Source organism: Achroia grisella, unplaced genomic scaffold, assembly GCF_030625045.1.
Source record: "Achroia grisella isolate CSIRO2021 unplaced genomic scaffold, CSIRO_AGI_Agris_v1 utg853, whole genome shotgun sequence".
In the NCBI taxonomy this organism is placed as follows: Eukaryota; Metazoa; Arthropoda; class Insecta; order Lepidoptera; family Pyralidae; genus Achroia; species Achroia grisella.
Genome location: NW_026713043.1, coordinates 1,437,094 through 1,458,329, shown reverse-complemented (window position 1 = coordinate 1,458,329; position 21,236 = coordinate 1,437,094). Strand labels below are relative to the sequence as shown.

Sequence of the window (21,236 nt, the reverse complement as noted above, 5' to 3'; positions counted from 1 at the left end):
GTTTTTCAAGAAGGGTATATTAAGGTTTCTTAAGGGTCGGCAACGCGCATGTGACACTGATGTTTCAGGCGTCCATAGGCTACGGTAACCGTTTAACATCAGATGGGCCGTATGCTTGTTTGCCACCTAAGTGGTATAAAAAAAAAAAAAAAGTAATTATTAACCGAGAATATGGATATCATCTGCGTGGAATCTAGTTATAAAGAAGTTCAAACAAAGTTTGACAGCATCTCTCAATAAGTGTACAGATACCGTGAGTGTTGTGTATCGCAATCTTTCGTGTATTGGCGGTAGTTAAAAAAACTACTCGCACCTACCGACATTGACATCGATGTTCAGGCAGCTCGTGACCATATTACATAAAATTATTCGTGTTTAGACCCGGTTAACATTTAGTTTTTGTAGTACTCACAAATAATACGCATTAGTGTCTAATATGTCAATAGAAATTAAACAAATTAATTTTTTGTTGAACCACTGACATCTACTATAATTATAAATAATTTAAAGATAGAAATAATTTATAAGTGTTATGGAGTAATTATATGGTGAATACGAAATGTAACTGGTGTTTAATTAATACAATGGGACAGAGAAGTCGCAGCATAATAGCCACACAAAAAAATACACGAAAAATTACTTAATTTTTTTATTAATAGAAAATAATTTAATGAAATAACAGAAAGAGAATTCACTTATTATTTTTAGTGAAAGAATAATTCACTTATTATTCTTTCACTTGAGCTTCGCTTCTGCCTCTCTCATAAGATTGATAACCTTATCATACACTTGTTCTTTTGCATCAATACCCCAAACAAAGTCTCTGTGACTGAATGCTGTCCTTTCTATTTGATGCATACCGACTACATTGGGTAACCTTTCAACTAAATGATAAATATCTCTATAATCCGCCGTTGCATCACCCAATGAGTAGTGAACATTAATTGGTGCTGTAACTAGGGATAGGTCGTAGGATGGCGGGACGGCTTGACCGTATCGTTCAATATTTACGATCGGTATATGATTGTATCTTCGGAACTCTCTGGTATATGTACCCTGGAGGTAATGGAAGGCTTGTCTTACGGATGATCCGGCGGGCGAGTGGCCGTATACTACTGGCGTTAAAGTCTGGAAAAATAAGATTGTTTCAAAGTATGAAAGAATATAGGTTCTAAAATTGGGTAACTTCCCATTACAACTTCTTTCGCTGGTGAGCGCAGTATAGGGCACATTCCTTATATAACTAATTTTTGACAAATATTTTTAGTTTTAATTAGTATTAACTGGCATCTACTTCGATGATTATAAAAATACCATGCAAATATTTAATTTCTTTATATTAATTAAATCTTATCTTCAAAATTAGTAGTGTTACCGTTTCTGTAGACTAAGTTATACCACGAGCATCAGAATTGAATTTGTAACATCTGCGATGCAGCTTACTTCTTTAAGCGACAGTAACCACTTACCATTAGATGGGTCGTCAGCTTGTTTGCCATAAAATACATAAAACACTTACCGTATTAAAATATTCTATGTCGCCTTCTGCTATTAACATTGAGACACATATGCTGTGTATTAAATCGCCCTCTTTGCAGAAGTTAATACCAAACCACGTTAGCAATGCTCTGTTGCCGAATACATCGTTATAGCCCACAGTTTCGCTAAGAACCTGCAACAAGAATATTATATAAATAGGTTTATTTCCGTGAACTTTGCTTTCAAGGAAATAAACTAGATAGATGAGATCATAGTGGAGTTACACCCACCAACCACCCATAACAGAGGTCATGAGTTTAAATCTGGCTAACGCCAAAAATTTTTCCATTTCGAGCCAGTAATGGAAACACCAATGTAAAACCCAAATTCAATCCTAGAGACGGCAGCAGCCCTGCCACTTAGGATTAAAATATAAATATGAGAACATACATATAAATATAGTAATATAAATATTTTAGTCTAACTTGATAGCGGGAGCCGTCTTTCGATTTAATTGCAGTTTATTATTAGTTTTTTCATAACCGTTGATTAATTAGAAAATTGTATAGCTTAGGATTAATCCCAGAAACATCTCTCTAAAACTACGTTAATAATCTTGAAGAAAAGCTATCAAATGACTTCTTACCTCAATAGCAGTTGAATACGGTGCTACAAGCCTTGTGAAGAAATCGTTACTATATAAGAAGAATGCAGCCGGCGCCATTGCATGAACTGATATGAACTTCTCATTGTATTCTGGCCTTAAGGAGTTGAGGACGAAGAATATGGTACAGCCTTGGGAGTGACCGATATAATGCAACTTGGAATGTCCAGTCACTTCAAGGATGTGGTCAATGGTGACAGGTAAATCAATATTTCCTATTTCATCCCAGCTGAATCTCCAAAACTCTGGATTACGTCGATCATTTGGGTCCAGATAAAGGTTTTCCCTAGAATAGAAATTTCCACGAGCATTGCCCAACCATACGTCGTAACCGGCCTCGGCCAGGGCATAACCTGTTGATTAGAAAGATTTCTTTTAACATACAGAGGCAATAAAATGCCAAATTTTGGTCATAGCAATAGCATTGCATTGTGCATTTATACATGTTTCTACATACTAATATCTGGATATTCCCTATATTTCGCTGCAATATTTTGAATCTTCAGTAGACCAATAGAATACCAAGACACTGCTAATTGGCACTGTCGGTATTTAAGACACAACGTAAGTTATACATATACTTAATCCAGCCATCTGCTATGTTAGTAGTAGTAGTAGCTTGTACGTAGTACATCGAAGATTTGTTTCAATATTTGTATTTACAAAAAAATGTATTTATAATTCTACCAGTTTTCTAGTACCCACAACACAAGCTGTACTTAGCTTGAGACTAGATACCACTGGTGTGAATTGTCTTGGGATACACAAAATATGGGAATGTACATTTTCTGTTTCGTTATACAAATTACTACATAAATTGATTAAAGATATTTTCAAAGCTGCCTCACCCAAAGCGATTTCTGGTCCCTGTACTACAAATTCAGCTGATGAAGAGATAAGTCCATGCATGACCAAAACAACAGGTTTATTGGGATCAGGCTCATTATTCTGATCTCTTCCATACGGAATTCTATGAACTTCCAACACGTAATTGTCAGGCGTGGTTAATTTGTGAATTTCTACTGGATATCCATATTTTTCAATCAGACCTGGCTGAAAAAATGTTAAATTATATAACATGCTACGAAAAGAAGTTATTTAATTTAACAATTCATTATTAAAATCGTTAAAGAATTAACATTACAAGACTTGGCTTGAAGAATACAATAATATTACCTTAGTAATAGATGTTTTATATTTACGTATATTCTAATTCATTGTTTTTTTTAAAGTTTGGGTAGTGCACGCACATAAATCTCTGTTTCTCCTATGGTTGGCTGGAAGATGATGCCTTAAGTCTACATTTGTGTACATATTTGTGAATTTACTGCATATAAAGATTAAATAAATAAATAAACTTCTATGTTTCTTCTATTATTCCAAGATTAACCTTTACGCCGTAAGTCAAACTAAACTAACTACAAAATGAGAGTAAGCTAAGCAATGACGGCCAATAGGTATCAGTTGAAGAAGATGACATACAGCTCCCATCCCAATATACCTTGGCATATACATATTATATTAAAAAATCCAACTTTACACCAGAGCCAAAAAACTATTCCAAAAATTCATAAGTCCTATATTTATGGAGATAGAAAGTTGAAAATTTATTAAATACATAGCAATTTTCAGCTTTCTGTTTGTATAACTGCCTATATGAGTTAAAATTTTTTTAAATTAAAATATTCTAAAAGAATTTTTGTAACTGCTATTAATAGTATTCCATTTTCTTGCGTAGAAGTCACAAAGCTATGTGACTATGAGTGAAGCCGGGGCGGTCCATAAACTTGCTATTTATCACATAATGAATAGTGCTCATTATCATACATACGTACATAAGCATTACAAAAATAAATCATTATCTTCAAGATAGGATCGCCTATCTCCACAGGAAATTATTAATCAAATATATCATAATTTTTGTGTTCAGTTAAGATATAAATTACATATATCTGTTGTATACTATCTCTGTGGTTTTAAACTAATCTATGCTTTATTAAATATTAAAATACTATAAATCTCAATACACATTTGACGACCTCGGTGGTCTAGCGGTCAAGCACACCGCTTTACGACCGACGGTCGCGGGTTCGATTCCTCGCACGGCACAAACATTTGTATTCATGAGTATGATTGTTTGTATCGGTCTGGGTGTTTTCTATGTATAATATGTATGTATTTACAAAAAAAAAATATCTATGTATTAGTATCAGTTATCTAGTACCCATAACACAAGCTTTAGATAGCTTAACTTGGGTCTAGATGGCGCTGTGTGAAAAAAAACAAAATAAAAAAAAAATAAAAAAAACATATACTTGTTATCATCACCATCTCATTTTCCCTTGAAATCTTGAAATCTTCTATAGTTTCTAAGGCAGCAGCTAAAAAAAGCTTAGTGAGTGTCAGCTGCGGTTCCGAGGGGAGGTTGAGTAATTTTTTTTTATAAAAAATTACCTGATACGTTATAACTTCAAAGTTAATTTCAATTCTTACTTAGAAAATATATTTTAATACATTATCTGCTACGTCTAGTTATATCAATAATATTTTTTTTAATGTTGCTAGGATCCTGCTCCGCCCATCCTCGAAACTATTTTGACTTTTACCATCATAAAAGTTTTCAGCCGAGAGGAAATGATTGACGAAATTAGGCTCTGGCTCGAGAACTATATAGCCTATGTCACTCTGGAGTCATCTTCGCATAGAATGAAGTCGCTTGCGCTATCTGTTCACTTAATTCTTTTAAACTACGCAACTAATTTTAATGCAGTTTTTAGCAACAGAAAGAGTAATTCAAGAGGAAGATTTATATGTAAAATGCATTTAGACATATGTGAAGCCGGGGCGAGTTACTAGTGTAACTATAAATAAGTGAAAGAATTTCACAAATAATGATAAAATAAAAAAAAGAAAATAGATATAATTTTATCGATTCATTTTATCTGTTTACTAATGTATAATTATTTTATAATCAACATAATATTCGATGTTAATACATCTAAATATACATTCTGTAATTAATTTACTGTTTTACGTCATGTTTTAATTACCTTTATAATCACTAAACAACATTTAGTTTGGAGTCTATATCCACACTTCTTAACAAGGTAGGATGAAGCTTAAGTTGCCGTCCTTAAGATTTCTTAGGGGCCTTCTTTCTTACCCTTAAGCAATCTTAAGGTCGGCAACTTGACACTCCTGGTGTTTCATAGACTATGGTAACCATTTACTATAAGATGGGCCGTAAGCTTATTTGCCACCTACGTAGTATAAAAAAATGATATCACTCTAATTGGAGAGGAAAGGCTCACCCTACAACATGCGTCATACTTGGGAACGAGTACTTGTAGGAACCTAGTTATTACGACTGACATAATCTTATTTAGTTACTTAACCAATTAAACGAGTAGTTAATATTTTGACTCTACTGAATTAGCGCTAATTGATGTTTTGTACGCACACATTTCAATTTGATAATTACAACAATTATTTAAAAGAGCAACACCCAAGTTTCTTGCTCCTTGTTCTTGTGATACAGCTACAAATGAGCGGTAGATTAAAAAAAAGTATGACTATTCAAACCTTCTAAATATAACTTTTGCTTAAATTTAAGTTTATTTGCATAAGATATATCTATTCTATTCTATTCTTTCTGCATGATACATTTAACAACGTCGGTGTCAGATGTTATGGTAGAATGCAATACTAGGTATATGTACAAGCTGCAAACTTGAGTGAAGATTACCTTTGGATGATTTTCCCATGTCAAAGGATACTAAGTATAATTAATATATAATAAGTTAAGTACGTATAAGTAACTACTCCAGAGCGGAATGGTATTGTTAGTAATGTAGACTAATGAACCCATTCAGTTTCCATTCTGTTCAGGTTGCGAACTGATTAGATTTTTCGATTTTTTTTTATATAGCATATGCTGGTGGTCTCTCTACTCTCCCAAATTTGAATTTAAATGAAATAGTATTATTCTAAATATGTACAACATTAAAAAAAATACAAGCTGAGTTTCTTGTCAGTTCTTCTCATCTCGAAATCATTCCGAACTGACGGTAGATTTGACATATCATAAGAGTCTGTAATAGATCTACATGAATAAAGACATTTTGAATTACTAGCAATGTACCATGTCTTGTTGACCTCCACGTGGTTCCTCCTGGAAATCATCGTGACAAGTTCCTAGTGAATTTGCCACGATGGTTTAACTGGCTAGAACTCATGTTCATCTTATAATCCTTCACTGGTGCCCAGTCAGCGTAGACCGTTAGAGCAGGCGGATGCACCATGTCATTATCATCCAATAAAACAAACCAAGCCCATTACAGTAAATTCTGATGAATATAATCTAAAACAGGATGTTTTATATACCATAAAAGGTGGAATAACTCTGAATATCAACCACTTTCAACAAGAAACAAAGTGAAAATCTTCCGATTTTAACATTTCTTCTCCTATGAAAAGAAGAAAGAATTTCGTAACTTTCATTCCCACATTATTGTAATTATTGTAAGGATATCTATATATATAAAAATGAATCCCTAAATCACTAGTCACGGTATCACACGTGTACGGGCTATACCTTTTTTTTATTATTGTGTTTGTTATTGTCGGGTGAAGGTTCTTATGAAAGATAAAATTAAGAAAAGTTTGCTGATTTTTTGTTTATTATTATAATTAATAAAAAAAAATGCAATCCAATGCAAATTAAATATTCATAGTTAAGACACGACAACGTGTGTCGAGTTAGTTACTCTTACTAATATTATAAATGCAACTGTTTGTGGGTATAGATGGATTCATGAACGTTTGTTACTCTTTCACACAAAAACTATTGAACGGATTTTGATAAAATTTTACAGTAATATGACTTAGACATCAGAATAATGCACAGGCTATAATTTAAGAAGATATCAGGTAAATTGGGCGAAATATAATAACAAATGTCATGGAAGTGGGTAGCAGACGAAGTTAAGCGGGTAAGTTAGTCTTGTATATCTTTTAAAAAAATGTAGCCCACTTTACTTGTTTAAACGTCTAATTCGTTATGTGAAAGTATTTTTGTATATGTATAATAATAATAGAGAGATTTTGTATGTATAAAAAAAACATACATTCAAACGAGTAACACACAAGTTACTTGCTCATTCTTCTTGTGATGAATCTGCATTCCAAATGATTGGTAGAATCAAAATATGACTATTCAATAGTGCTTGTAATGAGTTTATTTGAATAAAGATTACTTCTATTTCTATTTCTAAGAGCTTTATTATATCTTTTTAAGTTTCAATTATTAGAGAATTACAATGCAGAGCTCACATAGATTCGTGCCGTCGCCCACCATTGAACAAAAGCTGAGAGAGACAGGCATAGACCACACAAACACAATGCTATAAATCTACCACAGATAATACTTGTACTTGACACTTCCTAACGATAATTTACAAACAAATATTCAAGTCTTTCATCGTTACTTTAGTCGTTGTCATAATGAGAATTGCATTACTTACAGCATCCAGAAGTGCATCCTCGATTACTTCCGGTGTAAACCCATGATTTCCATTTTCCTTCAACCAGTTCTCAACGTAATCTGCATTCGGCGACCTCCTCGCTACCACTGCCGTCGCCAATACCATGAACAGTAGTGGCTTCAACATTATAACCTCAACGTCCAGTGTAACCTAACAAAGACCACCCACTGACTCGAAGAACCACATGTATTTAACCTTTTTTATGGCGTTATCTGGTGTGGCGATCGATCATGTTGAATTAATGGATTGATAATTAATTTAAAACCAAGATAAAATGGTAACCAAAAAACAAACAATTTTTATATTATATAACTGGGGTAGTATACTGGAAAATAATTGCATAAATAAATAAATTAACCTAACTAAGACGGTCTTGGTGGTCTAGCGGCTTAGCACACCTTACCTCCAATAGTCTCAGATTCTATTCCTCGCACGACACAAATATTTGTATTCATGAGTATGATTGTTTGTATCGGTCTGAGTTTTTTCTATGTATATAATATATGTATTAACAAAAAAAATCTTAGTATTTATATCAGTTGTCTAGTCTCGTACCCATAACACAAGCTCTGCTTACCGTGGGACTAGATGGCGCTATGTTAATAGTCCAGGTTTATTTGTTATTATTATTATTCTTATATATGATATCACTATGACATAAGTATCATCTTTATTTAAAATTCCAGTTGCAGTATTATTATTATCACGGAATATTTGACTTAATATATTAGAACTTTACTTTCCTTCATTTTTAGTCTATCGTCTGTTGGATTAATTTTAATTGTTATTACTATTTTCATCACCATAGATGCATAATTGTCTTCTTTGAACCTCAGTACCTTGCAGTAACTATAAGTCGGAGTAGTGAAACAATAAACCTACGCTCTCGGACTAATAAATTAATATAAGTCTATCTAATTTACAATTGTGGTAAGTTGTCTAACTGTATACCTTATTTTGTCTAACTGTTATATTACGCACAGCCTAAATAATTCAAGAAATTAGAAACTCTGTTATGATGCAGTTTTGTGCCTATAATTTTATAGTTTCTTTTATACAACACTTTTAACTTCATGTAGTGCATATTCGATTATTCTTACAACTGTTAGCTGTCAAAATGACATTAACACCCCAGATGGAGCTATAGTGTCAGAGTACAAAAAATGGCTCCTACGCAGATGAGAGGCAAAATGTGATTGTACTTCTTCCGATCGAACCCCTATCTCATTTCAACGAAATCAAAATTTCATGAGTCTTAAGAGAGACAGAAATTACTGTAAATTCTAACTGTAAACACTTATTATATTTTTAAACCATTCTAATATATCTTTAACATTTATACTGCACTAGTTGTACCCGCAACTTCGTCCGTGTGAAATTTAACTCTATTTCCTAAAATAAAAGTAACCTAAGTTACACCTTATTACATCAGCTTCCTGCCAAAAAAGTCCCATCAAAATCGGTCCAGCCATTTCAGAGATTAGCCGGAAAAAACAGACAGACAGACAGATAAAAATTGTAAAATATGTTATTTTGGTGTATGTACCGTGTTTATATTCATATGCATGTAGTAAAAATACGGTTATTTCAATATTACAAACAGACACTTCAATAAAAAAATAACAACAACTGTTTATAGACCTATTCTTCGATTAAAAAATAGCTATTCAAAATTGTATCAAGACTATATCTATTCAATTCTAAAATATGACAAACTCAACATAACCAATCATCTAAAGAAGAATAGTTAAAATAAAAAAAACAATAACATTTTAGATAGTTTAGGTTTTATGATAATGCTATCTCATCTAAAAGATAATACTATCTAAAATGTTTTTTTTATTTTAACTATTCTTCTTTAGATGATTGGTTATGTTTGAGTGTGCATTATCATAAAACTATTTCAGTAAATCTAAACATTCGGTACTACTCAGTAGTATGTTATTATTTTTACTACCACATGCAATAATTTTACATTTATTTAAAACCGCAAATCTGTCTACAGCAATATCTTTATTCGTCTTCTTTCTTAATTCACTTGATAGTTCGGAAATATACTTGTTTGGTATATCGGACGGCAGTTATAGTCCGTTATTATTGTAGAATCAGTTACAGTGGTTAAATGTAGACAGGCTACAGTCCAAGCTACAGTGGCTGAAATTGAAACGTAACATCGAATACGACTATCACTCAATTGTGAAACTTCTGTGGTGAGAATAAACAGATTTCAAGAGACGACCATTTGTTTCAAACCCCACCATCATACAGTCCACTGCTCTCCCTGAGGAGCTGTCGCCAACAGTGTTGTATATTGCTCTTTTTTATTTACAGAATATCTAATCTTTGTCGAAGCACATCTCCAAAAAATCATCCAAAGTAACTATAATAATACTTCATTCGTAAAAAGTATCCTCCAAAGTAACTATAATAATACTTCATTCGTAAAAAATATCTTCCAAAGTAACTATAATAATACTTCATTCGTAAAAAATATCTTCCAAAGTAACTATAATAATACTTCATTCGTAAAAAGTATCTTCCAAAGTAACTATAATAATACTTCATTCGTAAAAAGTATCTTCCAAAGTAACTATAATAATACTTCATTCGTAAAAAATATCTTCCAAAGTGTTGTAACTGGCTAATCAGATATGTATTTTATATTCTAAATTTGTATTTGAATTTATAGTTCTTTTATATTACATTCTTGTTTTTGATACTTCAATTCATTCTTTCTGTTCCTAATATGTTAGTTGTCTATTATTAATATATTTTCTCCGTTTTACCAAGTCTTTTTTCTTATTACTACAACACAAAGTAACTATAATAATACTTCATTCGTAAAAAATATCTTCCAACGTAACTATAATAATACTTCATTCGTAAAAACTAATTATAAATTTTAATGTTTCAAAAACACTCGTATTAACTCCTGCTGATTATTATGTACTTAAATCATAATAATTTGACACTTATCTATAAATTTAATGCGTGAGATATCTATATATAAATGATAAAATAAAAAACAAACGCGTAATGTAATTAAGATTTATTGATATAAAAATAATATCACAAAATAATCAGACATTCGTAATGTATAGACACACATAGACCTACCTATTTACTTCGAATTCAAATCAATATTATTTATTTCACAGTAATAATTGTCATAAACGGTGAAAATTACTCAAGATGTATTGTAAAAGATAGATTTCTTATGCTAGTACTAAACATTATGCAAAGATTCTTAAATAAACATGTTCCATTCATAAACATTTTAACACACTTGGATTTGGAGTGCCAATGACTAGAGATAGCACCCCAATATTGTTATGTTCAAATCCGGCTGAAACATTTTCTATTAACTCTCCGACTGCAGTCGGTGGTGTTAGACCAAATAAAAAAATATCGATAATAAATATTTTTTTATTACTCTTAATTCTGTATTTACAATATATTAAATGGCCATTTTTATTTCTTATTCGCTTCCAATTCTTGCATAAGTCTCACAACGGTATCGTACACTTGTTCCCTCGCGTCTACACCCCAAACGAAATCGAAATGGTTGAAACTTGGTCGTGGGGCTAGGTACATACCTACCACATTGGGTAGTCTATCGACGAGTACGATCATGTCTCTAGGATCTGTGACGTAATCGCCCAATCCGTAATGGAGGTATGTTGGCGTTGTCACTTGGGACAGGTCGTAGGAAGGTGGCACTGGGCGTCCGTATCGTTCGATGTTCTTCATGGGGGTGAAGTTGTATCTTCTGAAATCTCTGGAGTTGTAAGATTGTCCGTAGTGGCCGAGTTGGAATAGAGATGCTCCGGCAGGCGCGTGACCTACGATTAGAGGTGTCAACGTCTGCAAAAAATTGTAATCTTTATGTTTGTCTTTGTATATAATGACTAGGTGCAAACGTTGTTTTCCATATATATAAAAGTACGGACATCGCTATAAAAAATAGGGGTTGGTGGTAAAACAGTGTATGTCTTTTTAAAGCTACGTCATAAATGAATCAGAAATAAAATTGTGTCAAAAACATAAAAAAAATTGGTCATCGGTCATCCTTAATCACTTAAGGGTATAAAAAATGGATAGTAATATATTCTCAGAATACACATATAAAATTTCATCAAAGTCAGTCAAGCCGTTTTCGAGGAGTATAGCATCTAACACTGTGACACAAGAATTTTATATATAATAGAGAAAGACATCATACAATCGTAACAAAACTGATAAATAGTATCTATTTAATATCAATATTTTGAACAAATTTAATTTAATAAAAGCTAAAGAAATGCGAAAATTAAAACCAAAAGAGGAAAGTGACTTATTTTGTGAATAATTCTGAACTAGCTAGCTATTTTTTCAATAATAAAATAATAGTTGGTGCTGTTTTGATATTATATTTATTATGTAAGATTGGTACGCTTTGATATTTGATTATCAAAGATCTACGTAGTAACAAACACGGGAATTATGTCGTTATATAATTATAGTTGCACAATTAGTTATTAGAAATAGAAATAATCTTTAGTCAAACAAACTTAATATTTGCACTATTGAAAATACGTTTTATTTTACTGAATAACACATTCAGAACGTAGATTTCAAAGGAATGAGAAAAAATTGCGTGTTGCTCTTTTAAATAAAGGTTCAGTATTACATTTTTAAGAATTTGTGTTAATTTTACTATAAATATAGTTAATCAGGTATTAACATTGACACTTCTGCTACTCCACAGTCAGTGGTACTCCATACACAGTAGGCAGTCAGCTCGTGACCACAGCTAGTGTTACCTAACCACACATTGTTAGTGATAGACACCACAATATATAACCAAAAAATCACATTAATATCAAGCATACATCCTGCCTAATGAACACAATCTAAATATATATAACTCAAAGGTGACTGACATAGTGATCTATCAACGCACAGCCCAAACCACTGGACGGATCGGGCTGAAATTTGGCATGCAGATAGATGTTATGACGTAGGCATCCGCTAAGAAAGGATTTTGATTAAATCTACCCCCAAGGGGATAAAATAGGGGATGAAAGTTTGTATGAAACTTTGTCAATTTTAAACCGATCGGGCTGAGACTTTGCATGCATAAAGCTACTATGACGTAGGCATTCCTTAAGAAAGGATTTTGATAAATTCCACCCCTAAGGGGATAAATTAACGTGAGCGAAGCCACGAGTAAATTGTATTCTGAATGAAAAAAAAAACAGTAATATTCTTTATCGTATACTTACAGAATTTATGTACGCTGTATTGTCTCCTTTTAGTCTGTTTGTACATAGATCGTGGAATATGGCACCTTCCTTGCATAAGCTGACAGTAAGCCATTTTAGAGCATCCCTCCTGCCTAATAACTCGCCGAGTCCGAAGTAATGATAAACGTCCTGCAAAAAATTATGAAATTAGATCACCATATCACAGTAACTTACCAGAGTACAGGTGTAATAAGTCGTCTGCGGTACCTATGTCTCGCATATTTCAGCCGCCAAGCTTAGTTTGGAAGCTGTTTAGGTTGTAGGGTCAGATTAGGTAGTCAAAATTATGGGGTAAAGGGAATGGTATCTTAGTTTTCTGGAATGACAAATGATAACGTCATATTCGACTACTGGCCGAAAGGTGTGGTGTATCGGCGCTACCGTGGCAGATTGCCGTCTTCAGTGCCGTGATCACACAGACAATATTATTGTATTAGTTTTTAAATATTATATTATATGTATGTTAGTCTATAAGGTATTTATAATATGGGCCTAGTTGCCTGAAATAAATGAATAAATAAATAAATATTCTTAATGCTGTTAAAGTCTCGATGGTCTAGCTCGGTGTTTCCAAATTAGTGGTACGCGTACCCCCAGGGGTACGTGAAGTTGCATCAAGGGGTACGTACGGCTATCAGTAAATCAAACATACACACACACTCACAAACTGTCACATTTGTAATATTAGTATAATTGCTACAATAAGGGATACGCAAGGTTTGAGGTCTTTTTTGAAGTAGTATGCAGCAAAAACTAATTGGGAACCACTGGTCTAGCATACCACTTTACTTCTGATGGTCGCGAGTTCGATTCCTGCTCACACGGTACAAACATTTGTATTAATAAGTATGATTGTTTGTATCGGTCTGGGTGTTTTCTATATACATATATTATGTATGTATTTACAAAGAAATATGTATCTAAGTATTTATATCAGTTGTCTAGTACAAATAACACTAGCTCTACTTAGCTTGAATAGACGTTGTGTGAATTGTCCAGGGGTATTGCTATTATTAATATTATATAAAATTAATAAAAAAATACTTACATCGAGAGGCCCCTCATATGGTCCCAACGTGAGCAGTAAATCCATTTCATTATACAAGAAAAAGGCTGCAGGCGCCAGAGCTTGGAACGAAATGAATTTCTCATTGTACTCGGGTCTCAGAGAGTTCAGAACGAGGAACGACGTACCACCCTGCGAGTGTCCGACGTAATGCAAACTGGACTTGCCGGTTTTCTCCAGGATGTAATCAATGAAGGTGGGTAGATCGATATCGCCGATTTCATCCCAGCTGAAATGCCAGAAATCGCCGTTGAAGCGTGCATCGGGGTCGAGGACGAGGTTCTCCCTTGAGTAATAGTTTCCGCGGGCATTGCCCATCCATACGTCGAAGCCGGCATCGGCAAGAATATAAGCTGTAATTATATATTTATTTTAATTGGTAATAATATATATTATATCTAACACAAGGGGTAAAAGGAACGTTAATAATGTGAATTAATTCTACATTGCTAGCAATGTACCAAGTGACGTTGACCTCTACGCGGTTCCCCCTGGAAACCATCGCGATAAATTCCTGGTGAATTTGTCACGATGGGTTAACTGACCTGACCTCATGCTCATCTTAACATCTTCCACTGGTGCCCCGCCAGGGTAAACCGTTAGAGCACCATGGGTGGACCATACCATTTTTATCCATAAAAAATTATATATATCTACTATATGTATACGTATGTATGGCTGATCTTGTGAACATATTGTCCTATAACACTTTCTATGTCTGCTGGAAGAAATCTCTTTTTACAGATAAGCTCACCCTTGTACATTACATTTACCTTATTACTGGTGTTTTTTCCTATGCGTGTGTATAATTTAAGACACTTTACTTCTGATGGTCGCTGGTTAGATTCCTCGCACAATACAAACATTTATTTTTACGAGTATGATTATTTGTAGCTGTTTAGATATTTTCTATATATCATATATGTATTTACAAAAAAATGTATTAGTTACCTAGCACCCATATCACGAGTTCTGTTTAGTCTTAGGTTTTTTTTTTCATACTGTTTCCCCGGATATTTTTCAAGCTTATTTCAATCTGGATTTTATACACATATTTCTTACATATAGGCACTTAATCTTAACTACAAACTAACTGAGAGCATACGTACTACAGTGTAGTTGTTTTTTTTATATAGGTACATTGATCAGTCTTAGGTTATTTCAGTTAGGTGAAATATCTTAAGTTCGTAAAAAGGATTCTTACCTAGAGCCCTTCCTGGGCCTAATACCACAAATTCAGCTGAAGACGACAAAAGGCCGTGCATGATGAATACAACTGGTCTGTTAGGGTCCGGGGTCCCTGTCTGGTCTCTGCCATGGGGGATTCTGTGTAGTTCCAGCACATATTGATCTTTCGTAACCAATTTGTAAACTTCCACTGGGTAACGGTATTTCCTGATTAAATCCGGCTAGAACAAAACAAAATTAAAATTTAGGAGTAATGAAGATTTCACTTTTTATATGTTTGCTTGTTTGTAATGGTTGAAGTAGATTGTAGAAACCGTGTGAACCTTAGTCTATTGCAGCTGTCAGCAGCTTGCTTTATACGCTGTTGCGGTTTTTTCAGTATATGATAATGGAATGATGCACCCGCCTGCGCTAACGGTATACGCTGACGGGGCACCAGTGGAGGATGATAAGATGGACATGAAGTCAGATCACAGTTAGCCCAACGTGACAAATTCACCGGGAATTTATCAGGATGGTTTCCAGGGGGAACCGCGTGGAGGTCGACCTGACATAGTACATTGCTAGCAATGAGATCATCAGTCCACATTACTAACAATCCTCTCTCCCCCGCGCCCCCGCTTTTGCGGTTTTTTTTTAAAGGATGATAATGAAATGATGCTTCCGCCTGCGCTAACGGTTTATGCTGGCAGGACACCAGTGGATGATAAGATGAGCTTGAGGTCAGGTCAGTTGGCACATCATGATAAATTCACTAAGAATTTATCACGATGATTTCCAGGGGGAACCAGAAGGCGTGGAGGTAGACCTGAGATTGCTAGCAATGGAATAACCAATCCACTACCCAAGCTGTTGCGTGTTTTTTTAATTCGAGAAGTTTTAGTTACTCTGTATGCTTCAGCGTTTGCGTCTGTGGTTTACGCTCGCTTCAGCAGGGTTTGAAAAGGATTGTTATATTTATATATTACTAGCTGTCGCGGCAAACGTGGTTTTGCCTTAAAATAAACTAGACTACCCCTAACATTTAGGGGGATGAAAAATAGATGTTGGCCGATTCTCAGACCTACTCAATACGCTCACAAAATTTCATGAGAATCGGTCAAGCCGTTTCGGAGGAGTATGGGAACGAAAACTGTGACACGAGAATTTTATATATAAGATATTATTATAGTGACATATTGATTTTATAAGTAAAAGAAGATGTTAGTTAGAATAAACAACGACTAACAAAGCAATATAAAACAAACAACAAAAAATAAAAGAACAGGAACAAAACAACGTTAAAACGTAAAGCAAAAAATTAGGCAGTGAATTTACAGTATAAGAGCTGACTTCTAAATCCTCTGAGTTATATCACTGGGTCTGGGCCAGTAATGTAATATAATAATATGTTATACTTAGTGTTGTTCATGGATATAGGCCGCTTTAGTGACTTTATTTCTGTTGATTGCGGGTTCGATACCCGATTCTCCCTTCTGGGGCAATCAGGCAATATTTTTATTTTGTTCAGTGAATTAAATATAGTAAATTAAGTGCAACCCTACTATTACGTGCACTTAAACGTAAATAAATAACAAATATAAGCATAAATTACCTGATAACTTGTTTGTTTACTAACAAATAACTTATTTGATAATTTATTTGTTTGTTTTTATTTGTTATTCAAGGTCGTATAACTACGCAAAGTATGAAATACTATACAAATTAAAAACGATTTAATACGGAATATAAAAATGAAACTATCAATTTAAACTACATTTATACATTTTTTGTGTTATAAATGTTATTTTGGTGTATGTACCGTTTTTATATTCATATGCATGTAGTAAAAAACTGTTATTTCAATGTTACAAACAGATGCTCCAATTTTATTTATATGTATAATAGCAACACCACATCACATCATAAAGGTATAACGCTACAATGGTGAGGTGATTACCATCGCGCTACCAATGGAATTGAACCTCAAATCAATAACCAAGTCAAAAATATGTGAATTACGTTTAACAAGTTTTAACGTTTAAAACATAAATAGGATAAGCAATCGTTATGAGTTTTAATCAAAATCCGCGAAATGCATTATCTATTTATTTATCTATCGTAACGGAACTATTAAAATATTTATAAATGTTTATAAACAAGAATATCTATGTTGTTATCACATTATTATTATTAATTTGTCATTTGTTATTATCATTAATACCTGAAACTGATAAGTGCGTCATTTCCGTCCATTCAAGGTTCGTTATCAATCAGATAATCAACTGTTGTGGAATTAATAGAGAATTACTAAAAATTCCAAATAGTATATTAACTATGAAACATCAACTTAGAATATATGTTTCAGATTATATTATTATATACTAGCTGTGTCCGCGACATCGACCGTGTGACCTCGACCAAACAAAGAAAAAATATTCAATAATCTAACCCAAAAAAGGCAAAGAAAGTGAACCCCATTACGATTTACCCCATTAAGGGTAACATTTGTACAAACTTTGAACGTCATATTTATTTGTTTTTAATCAAATAAGTTTCAAGCTAGGTTAAAAATGACGATTTTCCATACAACCTTTCATCCCCTCTTTTAACTCTTATCAACTCCTTTTCACATTAAAAAGTAGCCTATGTCCTTTCTCAGGGTCTAGACTATCTGTGTACCAAATTTCATTTAAATCGGTTTAGTAGTTTTGACGTGAAAGCGAGACAGACAGACAGAGTTACTTTCGCATTTATAAAATTAGTAAGGAGTATGGATAACTAAATATATACATTTCATACAAAACTCTCTAGTTCTAAACCAAGCCAAAATAGTAATATAAGATCTAGAACTAAAGCTAAACTTAGCTCTTATCTTATTCATTTGGGGTAATACATATTTCCTTTTTTTTTCTTTTGTAATGGTTTGGAACTTTGATTGATGGCAAATGCAGGGTGCATTTGCTAACATCAAAGTTTTGGGAAACTATAGGATTTGATATAGGATAATTTTGGATTTTATTTCTCTTGATCTTATTTCTTTTATACTCTTGTATTTCTCCGTATTTCGCTTTTTTTTTGTTTTAATCTAAGAACAAGGTATCTAATCTTTAAGTACTGATACAGTATTAACAGTCAATACATACAGCTATCATTTCAGAAAGAAGCGCCATGATACTTTAATAATCTGTGGCGATTACCGACGACTATCGTTTTGTACGGAAATGAAAAAGGAACTTCGAACACGAAGTAGTGTTCGAAGTTCCTTTTTGATTTCACTGATTTTTTTTGTATTTTCTAGTTACATAAATAAAAAAATTAATCAATAAATTAAAATTTCTGTATTTATGTATTCTTACGTTGAAAGTATAAAATTACACCAAGATAAGAATTGGCGCCAATTTGTAGTTTGTTTAATATGGAGTAGCACTGAAAATTTGGCGGGAATACAAAAATCAATACGATTTTTTAATAGACTATTATTCTTCTTCTTAATCTATATTTAACGATAAACTAATATTAAGAAAAAACAAAATCTTTCCACATGATAGTTTTTCCAAAACAATTAAGTATTTCAATGAGAATTTTTTACTAAAATAAAACTATCATAAAATATATTAACCGAATACTGGCAAATAAATGCTTCAGATAGACAAAATATCACAATATTTATTTCAAATTTCGAACACAACGAAAATTTAAATTGTGAGTATTTTAATAACTTTGTGGTAACTAACCTCTTGCCAAAAGAAGAAGATAAAAGTTTGTTGTAGGTATTCTGTTTGTAAAATTTGAAAGTATTGACGTTTGTTGATTATGACTTATTTAATATGCGTATTGTAATATTTAATTAAGGTACTTGTTAAGGTTAGGCCTTGAAAAGAACTTGTATCCAGAACCATAAAACTAAAATATATAAACAATATTTTAGTTTTATGTGCTAAGTTTAATATTAAGTTGGGCGATTTGTAATTTGCAGATATTATTTTTAAAAAAGATTATTGAGAGTGTTCAGTTGTGTTATGAGTTTTATTAGTATAATTAGCCACAACAATGCTTTCGTATCTTAAATTGAATAGAATAGAAAATCGTTTATTCAAAGTAACTTACATTGAAGCACTTTTGTATACACTTAGATTTATGGTACCTATAAAGTAAGGTATCCGAAAGTGAGATGATATTTCCCACTATACATTCGAATTTATAAGATTATTTTATTTCAAAACATTATTACAACAACGCAACAATATACTCTTATTGAATTTTGTAATTTAAGAAACTAAAAATATTTGTATTCGTGTTTGGCTAACAAATGAATTCAAATATTATGTTTTGAAATTGTAGTTATACTGAATGATTATCGAGATTTATTTAAAATAATATTTAAACCAATAGATTTATTACAGTATCTATAGAATATACTTATTATAGTACCTTTTGGAGTATTATGTAAGGTTGTATTATTAGTGAAATATTTCTATTCAACTTTTTCTTTTTGACTAGCTTTAATGCCAAATTGACATTATTTCTTACAATATTGTGTTATATGTAGAAGTCGACGGCGTTTTTGTTATAATTTTTGTTACTTTCAAGTAATTTTAAGTAAACATTGATTAAACAACTTGTAAAATCAGCCTCTAATAAGATTTATTATTACCTACAGAGTGATAAAAATTATGAATAAACATGCCACTAAAAATGTTCTTTCCTTCATAATATTATTAGTTATAATAAATTAAAACAACACTAAAATTTCAAAAACAAGTGTGTCGAAAATTAACAGAATGTTTCTCGATGATTCTCGACGATTTCTGTCGTCAGCTGTAACTGTTTTGTAGGGTTAATATTATGACAATGAAAATGAATGTGTTCAGAGGCGACCGACAGAGTCACATAAAATCCTCCTCGTGATCTTCACAGAAAAAAAAACTCCCGTCAGCCATTGAGTTATAAAAAGGTTGCAAACATATAGATTTAATAGTGTCGATATCTGTCTATACAGGTTATATTAGTATGGATTCTAAAAACAAAACAATGTAATAAATATGTTTCGTACATTAAAATCATACATTTTTGCTTGATTGAATGTAAATGAAAATAAGTAACGATTACAATGTTAGTAAACATTTACTCTAGTGATTCTGACTACCCCAACCCTTGCAACACTAGTCGTGAAGGTATTAGGTATTGTAATGTAAAAGCACTTACGACATCAAGAAGTGCATCTTCGATCACATCGGTCGAATATCTGCCACTGCTTCTCAGGAACTCCTCAGCAAAATCAGCATTAGGAGACTTCCTGGCTACCGCCACCGTCGCAAATAAAGCAAACAGCAACGCCTTATACATTGTAGAAACTGCAGCGTTACTGTACAGTGTTAACTACGAGCCACTACTGTTTTTAATAGACACACGTGGTTCGCTTTTGTTAAGTTCATTATCAAGATTATTTGATATAGTTGATTTAGACGTGATCAATCACTCATTTGTTGATTAGAAAAGATAAATTGTGCTTAAACGTTTTTCGCCTGGAAAAATCAACTGAACTTTAATACTATTAACATCATTTAACACGAAGTTCACAGGATTGACAATATTATTAATAAAAATCTGAAAAATGATATATGCGATTACAAACATGTGTATATATATCATAAAAGTTTAGTACTAATATACATATTAGGTATATACCAAATCGAAAGTCACTGATAGTCTGCATGAAAATAAACAAATTTGCCCAAGAAGCAAAACAAAGTCTTTAAATTTGGGAAAATTGATTTTTTTTTTAATTTCGATAGTATATTTTATGTTTTCCATTTTGTCTCATGATCAAAATAAGATCCGTTTTATGAGTAAGTATTGTACCTGGGTTTTGACTTATTATGCCTATTACAATTAATTTCTTCTTCAATCTGCTTCAATCAAGTACGGACTTCATGGATAATAACAGTTTTAAACCACAAATATTGTGAATTACAGATTCGTTTCAAAAAATATATATATTTATATGTACAAAAAATATTATCCTAAAA

At 32.6% G+C, this 21,236-nt stretch overlaps 2 protein-coding genes across 2 annotated transcripts; both read right to left on the bottom strand.

Annotated features, from left to right (window-relative positions):
• Window positions 1–735: 735 nt before the first annotated feature.
• On the bottom strand, window positions 736–7,812 carry LOC131852532 (lipase 3-like). The gene is made up of 5 exons (XM_059203209.1): window positions 7,666–7,812; window positions 2,992–3,196; window positions 2,126–2,496; window positions 1,520–1,672; window positions 736–1,128 (listed from the first exon to the last, which is right to left on the bottom strand). Exons 1-5 carry the CDS (start codon window positions 7,810–7,812, stop codon window positions 736–738), a joined length of 1,269 nt encoding a protein of 422 aa, XP_059059192.1.
• A 3,345-nt stretch (window positions 7,813–11,157) lies between these two features.
• LOC131852518 (lipase 3-like) lies at window positions 11,158–20,553 on the bottom strand. Its single transcript, XM_059203190.1, has 5 exons — window positions 20,413–20,553; window positions 15,242–15,446; window positions 14,020–14,390; window positions 12,951–13,100; window positions 11,158–11,550 (listed from the first exon to the last, which is right to left on the bottom strand). The coding sequence occupies exons 1-5, from the start codon at window positions 20,551–20,553 to the stop codon at window positions 11,158–11,160; spliced, it is 1,260 nt and encodes a 419-aa protein (XP_059059173.1).
• Window positions 20,554–21,236: the final 683 nt, after the last annotated feature.